General features: G+C 42.7%; 1 protein-coding gene across 2 annotated transcripts in view; it reads right to left on the bottom strand.

The window, feature by feature from the left end:
* The window catches only part of JARID2 (jumonji and AT-rich interaction domain containing 2), a 203,343-nt gene that overhangs the window by 3,236 nt on the left and 181,659 nt on the right, over window positions 1-18,448 (bottom strand). For both annotated transcript variants that reach the window (XM_042869275.1, XM_042869276.1), the window contains exons 9-17: window positions 16,396-16,488; window positions 15,592-15,710; window positions 15,390-15,460; window positions 14,478-14,592; window positions 10,744-10,849; window positions 9,758-9,940; window positions 3,936-4,066; window positions 1,804-1,987; window positions 301-408 (exon numbers count right to left, since the gene is read on the bottom strand). In XM_042869275.1, coding sequence (XP_042725209.1) covers window positions 301-408; window positions 1,804-1,987; window positions 3,936-4,066; window positions 9,758-9,940; window positions 10,744-10,849; window positions 14,478-14,592; window positions 15,390-15,460; window positions 15,592-15,710; window positions 16,396-16,488 — 1,110 coding nt within the window. The remainder of the gene's footprint in view (window positions 1-300; window positions 409-1,803; window positions 1,988-3,935; window positions 4,067-9,757; window positions 9,941-10,743; window positions 10,850-14,477; window positions 14,593-15,389; window positions 15,461-15,591; window positions 15,711-16,395; window positions 16,489-18,448) is intronic.

The raw sequence follows: 18,448 nt of genomic DNA, 5'->3' as shown, positions 1-18,448 counted from the left end.
ACTCTGTCCCTTCCCACGTCTCAAGCTAACAAACAGCCCCTCCTCTGTCCATCCCACCCCCAAACAGAGTTTTTCTACAGATGGTGCTAAGCAGGCACGTAAGGAGCGCTGTTTGACTGTACCGCAATGCAGCATTAGCCTGGAATCCAGGCACAGTCCTGAATCACCACCATCAGTTCTGTGCTCACTACCTGTCTGCACACTGACCCCCAGCCATCACCGGGCCTCTCATCCAACAAGAACTCTGTGAGCTCACTTCAAACAGCAGCAAAAGAGAAAAGCTGTGACGACTGCACAAACCTCATCATAGCGGTACATCATTTTCAGCCCCCGACAAGACTTCTGTTTCTCCACATGCCGCAGGGCACACTCCAAGCAGAAGACAACGTTTTCGTTCTCCTGTACAACCTACCAAAATATGAACAGGTGGGGGAAATGCAGTGAGCTCCAAGCTGAAGCCGGGTGATGCCCAGAGTCTTTTCCTTTGAGAGGTATTATGCTTGTATATCGTTATAAATCGGCACAGAGGGGGAGTAAACAAGATGCACACACGTTGTGAATTGAGTGCTAATGCTGGCAAATGCTTACCAATTAAAAAACACCAGTAGCAATGAAGGATAAATCTAATTAACGTTGCACGTGTAGAGCCTTACTGATATCTAACGTGTGTCCTAAAAACTTCTTGAAAGCAGCAGTTTCACATCACTTTAAACGCTGCCTTGAATCCAAACAAAGCCAGCAGTGTGGCCACAGGACCCCCAGCTGCTGTTTGAGTCAGCAGACGTCACCCTCAGCTGCTGGCACCACACCTACAAGTTCAGCCTGGAAGGGAATTGGTTGCCTTCCTGTCCCTTACTGCTGTTAAGAATGACAAAGTAAAATCATTTCCTTGATAACATTTACATCACTTCATTGTCTCCACAGCAAGCTGATCAGAGTTTTTGGTTGGTTCAGTTTTTTTGTTGTTATTTTTTACAACTCATTTTGAAGTTACTTCAAACTAGTGCTGCTCTAAACAGCGCATTCTGTCCCAGGGAGAGAAACAGCTACATCTCATCATTTAACACTGCATTTCCATTAAAAAATAATATTTATGTTGGAAGAAACCCAAAGATTATAGGAAAAAAAGGACTGAATACGGAGATGCCGTATCATAGTTATTTAAATGTTTACTCTTGGCATTAAATGCATGCAGAGAGCTGTAGGAAGGGCTTTTTGTGTTTATATTGAAATTGCCATTTTTCTGATTGTTCTGCATACAGCTAAGAACCTGACGATTGCCACAGTGGCCAGCACACCTTTACAAGCAGTAGGCAGCTGCTTCTGACAAAGTTAAATGTGTGACTTTCCATTTTCAGACAGAGGTTGTCAAACAGCATCTCAGCTCAATGAGTAGGGGACATACAGGGCAACCAGCACATGGGCTGTGTGCCTGTGGCTCAGGGCGTACGTTCTTGTTGCTTGCTCATCCAGGGAAGTGTTGTGCTATGATTTACTGCTACTGGCAGCCTACAGGTACCTTCATTACCTCTTTCTGCAGTGCAGACACGCTTGTGGGTGTCAGAAAGTGGCTCAGATGGCTCCTTCAGTCCTTCCTTCCTTACAGGGGAAGGCTAGCTGAAGCTAACCCCTATCTTCTGTCACTGCTACCTAAGGTGACACAACCAACACCGGCAGCCTACGTGATGCGCCTGAGATGACCTCGGAGTCATGCATTTTCTCTCCAACGCTTACAATCTGCAATTTGTTATAAAGAGAACAGAGGGCCACAGTACCACAGCAGCGGCTCAGGACTGTACTCACCATGGACAGATAGCACAGGTGCTGACAAATCTGACATCTTCTCTCTGATGTTTCTAACTGCAACCACTTTCGAGGCTTTTTCTTTCCATCCATCGCCGTGCTGCTGCTGTCGTGGCTGCCGTAGCGCGCCGAGGAGTGGAGACCTGCCTCGTAAAGCTGCCGCCGCTGCCTCAGCTCCGTGTCCCTGTGAACATTGGATGCAATCAGAAACCAATAGTTCCTCGTAGCACCACAAAACCAACCACAGTCACCCTTTTACCACCATCGTCAGTGAAATCGTAACTGCACACAGCAAAGACCTGAGTGTTGCTGGAGGTTGGTGCCATACCCTATGCATGCTGAGAGCCAGCCAGCACCACAGGAATGCTGCCTAACTGCAAAAGGTGACCACTGTATCAAGCCAGTGGTTCTCAAACTGCTCCACAAAGCATTGGGGGCTGCCGAGTACTTCCTCGAGGTCGGTGGGTGCCCGGGGCGTGTGGAGAGCTGAGCCATGTGGCTGACAACACGGCTGCCTTTCCTGAAGTTGCCAAAAGCCACCTTGAGGAGGAGGAGCCGTTGCCCCCAGGAGTAACACAGCCACCTTCAGCAGGAGGCCAGAGAACCAAGGATCTGCTGCCAGGAGGTGCTTCAGGTAGGAAAGGGGGAGCAGGGCAAGCGGCTGTGCCAAAAGACGAAGACCTTGCTGCATACCCAGGGGAAAAAGAAGGAGATATCAACTAAGAACAACCACTGAGCCCTCAGGCCGCCCTCCACCCGCTGTGTGTGCAAGGTGGCCAGCGCGTCCTGTACGGAACTGTACAGCATTGCGGGAGCAGGTCGGGCCGCAGCAGCGTGGAGTGAGCTGAGCAGATGGAAGGGGAGAATAGACACAGCCGAAGATGGGTGGAGAGCCATGCTAAGCAAATGGCATGGCAGGTCGGGAGAGGAGGCAGCGAGACACAGAACAAACAAGCAAAACAGAACAGAGAAAAAAACATCTATATGGTGCGTTGTTCCGCTTTGGTTGCGCTTTTCAGGTTTGGGGTTTTGTTTTACATAAGCAGCCATGGGAAGGACTGATATTCTCCAGAGAATTCCAACCTCAGTATAAGAACAAGTTTGAGAACCACTCTGATAGAGGTCGATGTGATCTCTTACAGCGAGCACCAACATCTCTGTTTCACCTTTCACACTTGCAGACTTTTCCTCTTCAAGGAAAAAAAGTGCACATGGAAGTGATTATTCCTGCAGGGGAACCAGCTGCAGGTAAAGCAGTCAGCACACCTGGGAGGGGGAGTCAGCACACCTCTTTGTATTTCTTTCTGAACACTAAAACAACACATGGGCTGTATTCCCCTTCAATATGTCACTGGAAACTTTCCAAATGAACATGCTAGTTAGTTAAATACAGTTTGTAGATTCCATTCATCAAAACTTTCTTGGCATCTCGAGTACCAGTTGTCACAAACTTGAAAGATAGGTAGCAACTACATGGTAGGGAACAAAAGAGAAGAACATTACACAGGAAGCCAGGCAACATCATATTTTCTATTTTACCTATCTTAAGAGAAACCCTAAACATGTTTCCTTACTCACTGTGGAGAGAAAAAGGAACGTGAAGCTTTTGTTCTTACGTGTTCATATGCATATAAGCTGCTCACTGACTGCTTTAAGAAAAAAAACATCTCTGCATACAAAGTACATTCTACAACTTCAGTGTACAATCTTGACGCTGAAGACAAGGGTTCCTGCTGCAAAACCCACACCACTGGCATGGATTGACAGTGGCTGCAGGTGCCAAGAGGTTAAAAACTAAGTGGTACTTAACTGCTTGGCACCATGTAGCCCACATAACACATCAGGAAATCTTGACTCTCAGCACCAAGGATCAACAAAATAAAAACCCAAGCTAATCCGTAATTTAATTCTTTGACGGTGCCAGAAGTATGGAATTCTTAGAGTAAGACATCCTAACCACGGGCACCCTCACATCAGCCAAGGAAATTGCTTCTTCCCCATGTGGCTGTCTTCAGATGGATTGGCTTGGTTAAGTAGGTGCAAGATACGTGCCTAAAATGGTTACTTACATTATCCACAATTGGAGTCTGTCAATGAAAAGAAAAGAGGTACAACAGGCCCCGATTCGTTACCTGAGCTCTCCAAGAAGTGATGATATCGTACTCAGAGTCGGTCCATTTTCCTTTTTTGCTTCGGCTGTTGCAATTTGATAAAGCAACTTTTCCATTGAAAATGGTTTGGCTATACGTCGTCTCTTCATTTCCTGAGACAGAAAGTTCCAAATTAGTCCTTCAGCAAATTCGAAAACGAAAATGTTATCCAGGATTAATTCAGCGTAGCAAAAAGTAGCCTTCTAAAAGAACAAAAAGTAGAAGTTTTCTGTAGTCCAAGTCAAGCAAAGCGTTTATGCTCCTAACTGAAAGCCAGCTTACAACCAACTCTGCACTGTAATAAATGCTAGTTATAAATCAGACCTTTCAGTGGAAAGCCAAGTACCCAAATGCTTTGCGAAACGGGACCACTTCTTTCTGTTGGAAGGACTAAGGAAAGAGATTTTCTGCACGTGCTTTGAAAGTGAACCAACGCCACAAAATAAACTTAACACCTAAACCAAATGCATTCATGTGCAACGCACTACTGCTACTCAGCAACTGAGGTAAGATCTCTTCTGACCTGCTGGAGGCACAAGACTGTCATCACTCTTCATCTTTGAGAGCAAGGACACCACAGATGGTTAAGAAATACAGACAATAGCCACAGAACAGGCAGACGCCAAGGAAAGGAGACAACTGGCAGAAGAGAGAGCTTCACTTCTGTTGAGTTCTACCTTGTATCAGCTGCTCTCTGTAGAAGCTGCAAGTTTGGCCTTTGGCCCCCATCAAAGCAAACTAAGTGATTTTGGTAGCTTCAGCCCTTCTTGTATTTTTTATGTAGGTAAATTACTTGATTTACTCTGCAACTGGAAGAAGCCTGAAGTTTCCCTATGTCTGAAGAGGCATATGTCGTCTTACACAGCCTGAGAATCTTCAAATGACACTAATGCTGGAATGTAATGTGAAGGTGCCATTTGGTTACTAGTTAAGCATCTACTCATCACAAACAGAAAAGATTCATCTTCAACCTCAAACTTTTAACCCTATTTTAATCCTCTCACGTGCTCTTGTATTTCTTTCGTCAGCACCATTTTATAACAGCACAGACTGCATGCATGGCAATGATAGCGAGATCTATCCTAAGATGAATTAATAACCCTTGCTGACACAAAAGCATCCAAAGGATGTTCACAGGTAAGAGAAGTGTTCTTCACAATGTATTTACTCTCTTTGGCAGAGCTAGGTTGGGGTTGGAGCAGCTGCACTTTTGGGAGCTGTGGGAGTTTTGTTGTGTGTTGGATTTGCTTTGTATATTGCGTGGGGCTGCTTAAGAACAGCCACCAAAAGTGCAGAACACCACAGCAAGGGAATGTATTGCTGTGCTGGCTGGCAGCTCAGGGACCTGAGCCACCACATTTGTTCTGTGACACAACTCAGTGCATCTGTGCCTTTATCTGAATTCCTGAATCCATGTACAGTACAGTACTGAAATACACAGATAAGTATTTTAAAACAGAGTTCTGCTTGGTCTTGACCTGCTGCCTAATCATTTATTTTAATTACATTATTTAATATTATGAGAGACACTGAACATTCACATAATCACAGTCATCTCCCCGCTACTTCATATTTGGTCTTGCTCTCATCTGCTTCTCTTCATCAATTTTCCATGCTCTTCTATCTAACACAGGGCTAATTCAAACTCTAATCATCAGTTTCTGCTGTACTTTTTCTAGTTCCAGTCTCTTCTTTCTGCAATTAGTGATTCAGAATTGCATGGTATTCAAGTCACGGCCAACAGTGAGTCCACGCAGTGGCAGAGCAACATTTCTGCTCTGTTTTCTATTCTGCTCCTGTAATTCTTAACATATAGGTTTTGTTTTAAACTTCTCTGGAGCACTGTGCCAACAGTTACGCAGGAAGCCAAAAATCTCTTTCCTCATTACAAGAGTTTGTTCAGAGCCCATCACTGTGTCTGTCAAATTAGGATTATTTTCTTACTCCCGTGTAATTAATATAAATTTATCAGCACTGAACTTCATCCACCATTTTTGCACTCAGACCACTCAGTCTCATGAAGTCTCTCTGTAACACCCCACTGCTTTAATTTTTGCTGTTAGAGTAACATTAACATCCTCAGTATAAAAAATCAGTTTTGCTTTGCACTTCCTTTTCTAGCTTAGTTATGGATGTGCTGAGCTGTACTGGTTTTCCTGAGGGGCACAGTGAGAGCCTTCGCTCCACAACATGATCTGATCACGTGTCCCCATCCCCTGCTTATCCGTAGTCAGTTTAGTTTTTGTGTGACAGATTAGTTTCTTTAAAAGCCTTTTCTGAGGAACCTCACCAAAAATCTTGCAGGAACACTACCAGATTCTGTCAACTGGATCTCTTTTGTCCATACACCCTTCAAAAAGTTTCAAGGCCTGGAGGGCATGAACTCTCTACAAAAGCTGCATTTGATTGCCCCTTTCTCATTCTTTTATGTATTTCTTTTCCTTTCGCCTTTAGCAAGTTGTTCTTTAGAATCTCTTTTTGGCCCGCATTAGTCTGTGTTTACATTCATCCTCCTAGAGCTCTGGGTGGGCGAGCACTTGTGTTATTTGCATTTTGAACTTCTGGACACAAAAGGGAGGCTTTTTTTTGTCCTATTTCAAATGGACTCCTTTCTCACAGTGTATAGCCATGCCAAGTTTAGTGGGGGGGGGTTGACCTCTGAAATTGTTTTTTTGCTAGGCAACGTGCATATGTTGTGCTGTGACCCTCTAATAGAGCATCTTAAAGCAATTTCTAGGCTGCACGCAAACACTTGATCCTTCTTGCTGCATTCTCAGTTTAACAAGCTTCCTTGATTTTACGCAAGGCTGTCTTCTGAAATGAAACACCACAACTTTGTAATGTCTGCTCACCATCACAGAGCAGCTTTCTGATAGAGCTATTCTGAACCACCAAAGGTTTGTCCAACATTGCTGGGAAATGAGATGGCAGCTTCTCCTCACATGGGTTTCCTGACTAGCTGCTCCTTGAAGCCAATTTGGTTCTGGTATCTCACACTGAACACGACCACCATTATGTAGCTGGGGAGGGACACCAGCATCTCCATTATCACTGCGCTTCCCATTCCATCTCCTTTTGACACACTCTGCGTCTGTGCTATTGAGCACTACAAAACAGGAGGAGTGGATGTGCAGAGCAGTATGACCAATGCTAAGGACCCCAAAACACAGAGGAATGTGCCTGGAAAGCCTGATGTTTTGACTTCAGAGCAGTCAAGCCAAGTCCCGAGGCCATATCACTGTTACTGCTGGTTGCCAAGTGCACTTCTGGAGTGCCTCCTTCATTGCTGCTTCATCTGAAGGCAACCTCATCCGCTCAGGCTAAGCCAGCTCTGTGACAAAAATCAAGGAGTGATCATTGTGTGGTGTTTTAAAAACACAAACCTAACCCAAACTAAAAGCTTGGAGGGAAACACATGAAGGCCCTGCCAGCATGTGGTTGGACAGTCAGGAGCACAGTGTTCTGGACTGGAAGATCAGTGCTCAGAAGTTATATCCCTCATATATTCCTTATATATTCCTTACGACAGAGTTAAACCCATCTGGTTTGACTGTAAGTTCCCTCTTGTTTAACAGCCGCACTGCTCCAATAGGACGACTAGCTCCATCTCCTATGCACTTCTTGTTTTACACTACCTGCAAAGTCTCTTCTTTCCACCAAGTTTCTGGCCTGTGCTACCAAAACCCTTGCTAAAAACTGCACATCCCAACTCATTTCCATGCCTCCAGACAAGTGGGCATTTATTCAGTCCAATTTCCTGTTTTCCTATTTTTTCCTAAGTGAATTTTACTGCCTCTGCAAAGTGCCTTATTTGGAGTTACCCCTTTGCAATTAAAAAACAAACTCTTCCATACCCTTAAGCTTCCTCCTCAGTTTAAAATCTCAAATGCTCTCTGGGTGCTTTTCCAAAGCCAGCAACCTGGTTTGACATTTTGTGCCAATCAATCTTTGGTGAAACCTGTCTGTTGCTTTACACGAGGCTTTACACAAAGTCCCTTTACCCCAACGATTATCCCAAGTCCTTATGAACTGGAATCAATGCAATTTCAGATGCAGAATTTCATTTTTGCATATATTAAAGAAGATTGAGTGGTCATTCAATACATGAAGTGAAACAACATTGTTTAGTTATATAAAGAGTCACTATAAAAATCAAGTCACAGTATCACAGAGGGAAAACAAGGTTAATATATCAAACAGCTAAAAACTGTCAATATTGCTGTCCAGAACTGAAAGACAGTAGGGTGCAGTTGTTTGTCAGAGTTCATTAACAGTCCAAAAGGGGAATCTTGCTCATTACACAGAACTTTTCATCATCTCTGAAAAGCGTAATCCCGGTCAGCTTTTGAAAATGGCAAAGTGCCTTGAGAAAGGCAGAACTTCCAAAGGAAGAATTTCCAAAAGTTAAGAGAGTTGAGAACATAGGAGAGTTTGAAGAAAGATGAGGAGGAAAAGAAAGACGGAAAAGAGCAATGTAGTAGGTGTTTCCAGAGTTATTTTGATATAAACACATCTGTGGTTCTTGTAAAGTTTGTAAGAGCTGTGACTTCAATTTCCAAGGTTATCATAGATAAGCATCTGCTGGATTTTCAGTCATATCATATTTACCCAGTGCAAAGCTCTTAAAAGTTAATCAAAAGAAACTGTTCTTCAGAATCTGAGGCACCAGGAAGAGCTTTTTAATTGCTGCATAGTGGTTTCTGTCTCACAAGAGTAGCATTTTCACAATATCGAACAAGTACTCGGTACAGCAATAAATACAGTATATGAAGATAATATAATAGTGTATCTTCAGACACAAAAGGTTAGTTCAGGATTCTCATTCCTTACCTACACACATATACAATTCCCACCTTCCCCAGAATAAATCTGTAGTAAAATAACTTTTATTTCAAAGTAAGATAATATACAGTTAGTAGAGCCAGGCTGGAAGAAATCCATGAACTCTGAAGAACCAAAACCTAGGTGTGGGCATATTATATTAAATTACTTTCTAACCGCTTGGTCTGAAGCTGTAAATAATAATTTACTATTGGCTTAGCTAGAAAACAGGATCAAAATAGCATCTGTAACCCACAGTGTATCTGAGGAGGTCGGACACACAATTAGCCGCGTACATTGTTTGTCCCAGAACACAGAAACTGAGCAAAGAAAACAACTCCTGGGCAGTTTGGCAGTTTGTTTTTGCAGACAGTCAACCTCAGTTAGTTGTGTGAAAAAGGGATTGGAAGTTTTATATACAGCTTGGTATCAGTTGGGCTGGTCAGAGAACCTAAGAGCTTTCAAGTCGATTAAAATTGAAATTGCCCTGATCAACAGCTTTTCCTGAATAAAGGGGGCAGAGAAAGACAAGCAGTACAGCTGTGAGTGTTAACTGACTCTGCCTACCATAAAAGCTAATAAGCACAGTTATCCAGATACTTGCACCTGAGATTCTAATGGTTCTAGAAAACATCACCTAAAAAATGTAGTAAGCATCATACAATATATTGTCAGTAGCTCTGATGGGATTTTTGAAAAGCTTCCTTGCAAACAGGTCTGCAGGCGTAACAATCCTCTGATTTTTTAAATATACAGAAGTTTTTAGTTAGCAGTTATTAACTCACTTGCTTTTCTGCAAACACCGTGTCACCATATGCCTTCAGGGTTGTTTTGTTTGTGTTTTTTTTCTTCCCTTTTTCAACGCTCCACAAAAATAGACACAGTTGCACTAGTATCAACACTATCTGTCCTGGAATGTCTGTTCTGCTGTTGTTTTAGATGGCAGGGTGCTGAATCCATCTTAACTCCCTTTCTCAACTTACCTTGGCTGTTTTAAAACCCATACTTGTCCACTGGGTGGTAGCAAAGTGCACTGTTTCAGAAACACTATAGCCACAACACACTTTAGACACAAAGGATCCAGGAAAACAGACAACAAACTGCCCGCTCTGCTGTACAGTACGGTGCACCCTGATCCCCTCCTTACACAAGATTTCTGGGGAGATCTGGAAAGACATAAAAGCAATGAACAAACGAAAGTCAGAAGTCTGCCATACAGTTTAATCTCTTCCTTCCCTGATACTGCCACGTGTTACTTGCTCTGGAGAAAAGCTACGCTCTGCTAACAGCTCTGCTCAGTTTCCTTTCTCTCTTCCTTTCTATGCAAACAGAAATTTAAGGTATCTGGGGTAAGAATTACCTGTGTCTCTTCTGAAACCACAACAGTTTAAGCTTCCCTTTGCCAAACAACCCCAAAACACGAAGACCAAAAACATGCTGTCTGTAAAAAGTAATGCGGACCATTTGTTTCTCTTTTTGGACAGACCTGTTGTTGGATCCATCTTGCTTTTACACTTCTGCTAGAGATGTTCACAAGGACAGCCAAGGAATTTGTTGTGGGCTCCCAAATTTATTCTTAAATGCACTAAATGGAAATTACAATCTATACAATAAACAGGGGAGCCAAAAAAATTACTTTGAAATCCTTCAAAGTATTTGGCTTCTCCCATCCATGTCTGTTACTGTAAAACGTCAGCCATGACAGATGAACTGATTACAAAGCACTCACTTTGTGAATTCAAATACATCACAGCCAACATTTAAGTGGACATTTACAGCTCTGTCATGTTTGTTTTTTCTTTCAATGTTGTAACACATGAGCTTTATTTAAAAAAAGATGCCAGTATGAAATGTCCAGATTTTCACAACAGCGTCAATGTAAATTAAAGAGAAAAAAGAAGTCTGAACATTGGTCTTCTATTACCCTTGGATTCTCAACTGGGAATATCTCCCCCCAGTGTTAACCTACCATTACGTTACTTTCAAGCATTTCCAGCCCTGGAGTGCCATTGGCTTGCAGCAGGGTATGTACCACATCATCAAGTTTGTTCTCCTCCGCAGCAGGAATGCAATACCTGTTGTTTTGTCAGAGGAAAAGAGAGAGATTTACTGTGGAATAAATAACGGTCCCCAGTAACAGGCAATTTAGACCAGGACATTGATTAAAAGAAAGAAATTAAACACAGGCATTCCCACACAGATCTTTTTTGCAAAACACTCAGGATCAATGGAAAGCTGTTTGCTTAAATTCAGTCTGATGGTGTTCACTAGATGCCAAAGGACACAAAATCCCCAAACAGTGGAAATTCAGCGTTCTATAGAATCGGGGCAGAAAAATCAGCAATAGCGTGGTGAGCATTTTAATGGCACTGGAACACCTCGTTATGAGCAGAAGTTCGCATCTCTTCAGCACTGATATATGTACTCTTTTATCACAAATGATATTTATTATGTGTGCACAAACAATTTCTGTTCATAACAATCAAGAAACCACAAATCACACCGTTAGTACATTAAATAGCCTAACGCCTTCTTTCCTTTTTTACTAAACAAATCTCACATCTTTTCCCTTTCAACAAATGTAAGACCTGACTAAGAGCAGCCAGAACAGCAAGAGAGATTTAAAACCAGAGGGTATATTGTAAAGCTGCATGTCCTCCTCTAAAGTCAACAAACTTGCAGTGCTCTCTGCGCTCTCTTCCCAGAAATGACAGAAAGTAACAAAGAAGAGTCAGGATTTGGCTCCAAACATCTGGAGAACTGCTACTTAGTTGGGAACAGGGATGCAAAACTGTGACAATTCATTGCTACTCAATGTCCCACTCCTGCTTACGCCCTACTGGAAGAGTCTTACTGATGGCCAGCCAGGAAATGCCTGTTCCCAAGATGTGGCACTTGATGCCTGACAACCGTAAACTGAGCAGCACAGCTTGGTTGGAAACACAACGCAAATCCTGGGGTTGCCAAACTTGCCTTGAGTTGCTGCCATGGTAGGGTTTATCTGTGACATTCCTTTCTTTAGATTTGTTATGGTCATGCAAATAAAAAGCACTGCCTAATTTATCAAGACTTACCAGAGTTCACTTCAAACTTTAAGACCTCAATCTGGAGTCCATTTGCCGCCACACTACTCGCACAACAAAGCCATTATTTCAGGCTTGGCAAGCAGTGGAAGAGAATTAATCTTGAAAGATTTTGGGGAAAAGAACTCAGTTCCTTTGTCATTTGTCCAGGTCTCACCACCAATTTCATTCTGCCAACCTTACAGACCTTGTCAGAATGTTTGCTTGTGATGTGCACTAATATCAACTCCACACGCATCATATGATGAATCTATAGGAGGCTGTTCTTCCTATGATTGGAACATCTCATTATTGTTCGCTGTACTTACGATTACTTTGATTTTTCTTTCTTGATCTTCAAGCTGACTGCCAGAAGATATGACAATATCTGCTCCTACAGCTTACTGTAGCTGCAACACAGGCTCTAATGAGCCAGCTGCCCAGGCACACATAGACTGACTACTTACAAGTGTACTGACATTGATTAGGACCTTGCTAAGAAATCCTAGGATTTCAGAGCAGTGCAGTGGAAGAAACTTATCATGTCCCAACAGCAATTTTAAAGGCAAACTGTGTATCAAATACTTTTCAGTACCTGCCTTGTCAACAGTGAGTGCTGCAGAACAGCTGCATGCGTATAGAACATTACTCTAGTTACACAAGAACAAGACATTTTAATGGAGATTAAAATACTTTAAATTCAAACTCTGGCTCTATTAGAGTCAGAAAATACAGTGGGAACAGTCTAGAGATTCAAGCCTGTAATTCCTCAAACCATGGGCCCAGGAAAATGCACAGAAAGGATGTGTGAAGAGGAGGAGCAGCTCTGAAATGCATGGTATTGTCTCACCACTGGCAGGACTGAAGGAAATGAAATCCTTTTGAGCTATGGCATATTCTGCCAGCTCGTTCACTTGCAAATCTTGATGTACCTATCAAAAATGTGAAGTGAGGAGGCAGTACAGACCTCTGAGTGTCATGGCAAACAACACTATTTCTCTTTTTAATGTTTGCTCTTTAATGGGCTCTGAAGATGCCTCCTAACACAGATCAGTCTGACAACGCAGCCTGGCAGCCTCACAGAAGAATAGTTTTGACAAAGTAGTTTTACTTCTTTCTTCTGAGTTATTCCTGTTTATTACCCATGTTTCACCAAGGCAATCTCTCTAAGTACATCTGAGGCTGTCTGTACATAAGTTACCCCCTCTATGACGGGTCTACTTACACACTTAAATGGCTTTTTTGATTTCTTCTTCTTGGCTTGGAAAAACAGAAGTAGTACCCTCCCCTAAAATGCTGGTCAGCTGCATTCAAATCTTTTCAACACCAAAACACTGCATTTTGACAAGCACACCTCAGAACTTAGCCTAGATATCTTGAATGTCTTCTCTTTGTACTTTACAGTTGTTGAAGCCTATACCTATGTCACAGAGGGAAACAGGCTCTCCTAGGGTTGAGAATAATGTAGTTTGCGCTGTAATTTGTTCTGTAGCATATTGTAATAAAAGATTACAGATTCCTGAGACACAAGAGGCATAGGAACCATGAAATGCCCATGACAGAAAGAGATAGCCTCCAAATTCACAGCATAATCCAGTGTTTATCCCTTAGTATGATCACATAGAGAACAGTTCTTCATCTTTAAATATTTAAAGAGAGGTACTCCTGCAGCAGCACCCCAGGAGCAGAGGCTATGCAAGGGATGCAGACAAGGAAAAGAACTTTCCTTCTCTGACAGGACAGCTGCTCACATGTGACAGCCATGCAGGCAGCCAGGAAGGACTCTGTCCTGGAACGAGCACATGCAGCAGGAGCCAAAATTAGAGAAATCAAGGAGCTTTAAATGTTTCTGACAAGATTTGGAACCCTTCATTCTGGGCTATGCAGAGTCAGCTGGGTCAGCACCCTCGACAGGAGCACCAGCTGAGAAGCACAGGCATTAAAGGTGACCAAGTGCACGCTAGGTGCATGAACAAAGAACGGCTGCCACTGCCACTCCATGGGGACTCCTGGATGCAAAGGCCTTTGCTGACTCTGCAAGTAGTGTGGCAGCAGGGCAGCACATCCACTTCAGGCCCTGCAGACCTTCTCCTGTCGTACTACTCGATGAGCTCCCATTGTTCAGGGTTCTAAAGAACTGCTGAAACTGCTGAAAGGCAATTGGCTTCTCACCTTTGGAGGGGTCAGCATTTCAGTAACTTTTGTTCTCCATTTAATTGATTTTCTCTGGTCAAGAAACAGTTATATTGCTTACTGTTCACTGTTCTCACTGACGATCCTCTTGGGTAATAAGCCTACCTTGACTAGCTGTCATGATAGTTTCCATCTCATGAAAACTTCCTACAGATTGAACCCTATCTCAAGCAGAAACAGTTCACTGCTAAGTATCTCAGAACAGGTCACAGAAGCTAAACCAAAACTTTTCTTCCAAGAAAGAAAGTTTTTAATGCTTACTTTTAATGCTTACTTTTACTTTTAATGCTTACAGATTTAATGAAAAACATAGTATAATCTGCAATCATGAAGACTACCACTTCTAGATGACATTCATTCACACAAAAGGTACTACACAAACTGCTGTTAACATCAGCCTACAGAGAGCCACTGTAGTGAGCATGAAAACAAACATGGTAATACCTACCAAATGCAATCAGCACCAGTGTGTAAGTAGTCAATGTATGGAAGGTGATTTTGGTCTCGAGACCAGCATGAGGTAGAAAAGACCATGCCAATATTTAGCCAAGGAATTGTCACTCCTGAAACAGAGATTGAAAATGAGTTTTCAGTAACTGCAATTTCTAATTAAAGACAGTTTGAGGGCGTTTCAGTTGAAATTCTTCTACCTGTGAGCTGTTTTCAGTCTGCCTATCAGAGTGAATAATTCACAAAGAATAATTTATTTAATGACACCAGCATTTTCCACTACTGAAATTTCAACCAGATGAATATGCTGACCTTGAACACATTTATTTTGTTAGAGCTGCAAGAAGTTTTATCCTTTTGTTTATCTACAAATATCCATAATGCAGGCTCAATGCTATTGGTCAGAAGAGACTGCTTCACAGGGTCCAGTGCATACATGCACGTAAACATAAATCCTCTTTCCCAACTGGCATGGTCCAGGCTCAACATCTGTACAGGTGACTGGATTTAACTTGTGTTTCTAATGGCACAGATGCAGCTGGAGCCCGTGACACTTGCAACAATTCATTTAAAAAACAGCTTTACCCAACACTTGTCTAGGTTTGCACACAAGAAATCTGTACGTCTTTCTTCGCTGACACAAAACAAGGACACCAATGTACTGACAACAACACAAGTGATACTGCAAGCACAACTGGTTCCTCCCAGGTATTTGGTCTCAGCTGTTCATTAATTCTTTATCTACAAACCTGATTTCCATCCCACAAGTACCGACTGCTACTTACAACTGCATCTCTACCTGGGCAGCTACTCAATAGAAGGACTGGAAGGAGTGAGAGAAGGCCTTGATAACTACACTACCACATTTAGAGGGCACACAGGACAAACACAGAAAAAGAATCCTCCTCACCAGGCACAGCACCAAGATGTCGCAGGATGGATCCTGTATTATTAGGAAGGACTGTGAGGTTCCACCCATGCCTGTTCAAAGGGACACAGAGGGAAACATATGTCAGCACCATGCTCCTGCTGCCAAGCCAGCAATGTGCTGCCCTGCTGGCAGCAAGTTCCCACATCTGGTTACACAAATGGGACAAATTTGGTGACCTTACCTAGAAAATGGTTCAGATTTCCCCACAGGAAAGCCGCTCCCATGGGTGTTGGTATCTACTTTTCCACAATGCACTGCTACATGGCTATCTTTCTGTTCCACTAACCGCCAATATTCTTGCTGTTAGGAGAGAAAGCGGTGATGGGTTTTGAATTCATTGAACAAGGTGCCTCCCATTAAAATACAAGTCCCAGAAATCACCTCAGCGTAACTCAACATAAAACACCACTCAGAAATAAGGATGAGAGGTAATGGCCTCAAGCTGAGCCATGGCAAGTTCAGGTTGGACATTAGGAAAAATTTTGTCTTGGAAGGGAGAAGCATTGGCCAAGCATTGGAACGAGCTGCCCAGAGAAGTGGAGAAATCACCATCCTTGGAGGTGTTCATGAAACGTGTAGATGTGCACTGAGGGATGTGGTTTAGGGGCATGGTGGGGGTGGACTGACAGTTGGACTAGATGAGCTTAGTGTTCTCGTCCAACCTTAATGATTCTGTGATTGTAAATATTTAAAAGCATTGGTGGATTGCAAAGACAGAAATTAAATCCCCTGGCTCCTATGCTTCACTGCAAAATATACTAATAATTCTTTCTCTCATTCATCAACACCTTTACTAAAAACGTTAAAAAAAGAAATTGAAGGGAAGAATCACTATCCTACCTACACAAAATAAAACATTTTTCTCCCACACCAGATATCTCCCACATTAAACTGCTAATGGTAGTTTCTAAACACCGATTATGATGAACCTCTACGCTCAATCTCCACACCAGAAAACATTTACCACCCCTTGTGCTGGTCTCACCTCTACTTCAGCTACTGTAGGCTCCTTCGTGAAGCACATGTTCATGATGTTTCTTGCTGTTCGGTAGAAGGTTGTTAAAGAAACAGACCTACCCTGTGGAAAAGGAAAATAAAATTAGAAGTGAAAGTAAGGAGGTGCCTCCATCGCCCCTGGCCTCACTCTTTTCCTTACATGCTAAATTTCTAATCACAAAAGAGAAAAATATCTTCAGGAAGCACGTGATATTTTCTTATTCGGTTTCTCAAAACTTAGAGAAGATTCATCACATTAAATGACATTTCACCTGTCAAAACAATGCTGTCGAACCAACCCTTTAAAAGACCAACTGAGCATTCACAGGAAGCCACGTACACTGCTTCATCCAGCACAGCATCCTTTCTTTGAGAACTACAGCAGCTGGACACATGACCTCGCAGTCTATGACACCTTGCAAATGAAGCAGTACCCAACCCTACCTGAATTTCAGACTCAGGTCCCAAGGGCTGGGTGGCTATGCTCTTGACATAGAGAGAAATGGACAAAAACAATATAGAAAATTAACAGTAATGTTCAGCATTAAACCAGTACTGTATGACGCAGAAGGGGGATCACAAAAAATAGAGTTTACTGAGATTACAGTAATAATCTGAACACAAAAAAGTTGGCATGTAAAAATAGCACAACTGCAAGGAACCACTCATTACGAGGCTGAGAAAAGTAAAATAGAGTAAAACTGCCAAATGAGTGCATCTTTCTTGGCACTGCTGCAGAACACCAGCTACATGAGAAGAGGATATGACGTGGTTTGCTGTCTGAGCTACATCTAACTTTCTGGGTACCCGCTCTTATGTATCTGTAACAGCTGCAGCTCTGCGAAGCATCCTCTGCAGGCACTGAAGGCAGGAGCACCACAAGTGCCCAAGACTAAATTGAGAACGACCACACAGCAGCCTATCTATCACTTTGCTCAGCTCCTATAGCTGTAATATTGTCACTTTTTTAATTGATCGCAATGCAATCAGCTGTAACAAAAGTTTATGAAATGCCCGCGTCCTGGGGCCCTCCAATTCCCATAAACTTGGATGCTCTGTCATACAATAAGCAATTTCCTTCATCTTTTAATGCCCTCATGAATCAGTTGCTGAGGCATCCTCTTAAAACAAAGGCTCTCATAAAATGCAGGGCCTGCACCAACAGTCGTCAAACTTGAGCACATACATCACGGCTCGCATGCTAACAAACACTGCAGCAGCTTTCTCTCATCTTACAAAGAGGAGCAAGAATGAGGACTGATCTTCCAAGATAAAGCACGTCCTCCCTTTTTTCAGATTTGCAGCAAGCAAGAAGAAAAAGAAAAATTTCAACAGTTCAGCCCTTTAAAATCGCATTTGCCAATTTTCCCTTAATCCTAATTTGCTATTTTTTAGCCTCTTAGAAGCTGTAAATGCAGTGGCTGAGAGATTTCTGTCTTATTTCTTCTGTTTTCCTTTTTTTTTTTTTAATCTGAGGGATGTTACCAAACTTTTCTAATGATTGTTCCGAAAATAACTTTAAACGGTCCAGTGGAGCATCTTGATCAGAACACAAAATTAGGTGTTAAAAAGTAAAATATCCTTCAAAATGCCCCCAAAAATGTTTCAAAGGTTCATCAGCTGTCCTGGGAGCTTCAAGCCACCCAGCAGTCTCTGCTGCTGTGACAATATGACACACAATGACTTCAGGGACAAAATTCCCTCTTCTGATTTTTTCTTTTTCTTGTGGTCTCTGCATAAGCCTTGAGAATAAACCCAGGGCACCATCAGCAAATCTGCATGGAGGTCAGCACTCCTGGAATGGAAAGGAGACTCCTGGTATGGAAAGGAGAGAGAAGGCACAGAGAAGGATCCTACAGTGATCCTACAGGAAAGATCCTACAGTGCTGCAAACCTTCAAGATGTTAAAGGGACAGAAAAATGAGCAGACAATGGAGATTCCACCATGGCTGGAGGTGAGAATGGGAGACCTCTGTTAAGCAGAGAGCAAACCTGGCTGAAGGGAATTCCACGTGGGGTTTCTGGGCCAGTTCTCTGCAAGG

This window comes from Lagopus leucura, unplaced genomic scaffold (assembly GCF_019238085.1).
Source record: "Lagopus leucura isolate 7727_CA_CO unplaced genomic scaffold, USGS_WTPT01 Super-Scaffold_100002, whole genome shotgun sequence".
NCBI classification, from domain to species: Eukaryota; Metazoa; Chordata; class Aves; order Galliformes; family Phasianidae; genus Lagopus; species Lagopus leucura.
Note: the sequence above shows the minus strand (reverse complement) of the source record. Positions and strands in the feature narration are given on the sequence as shown.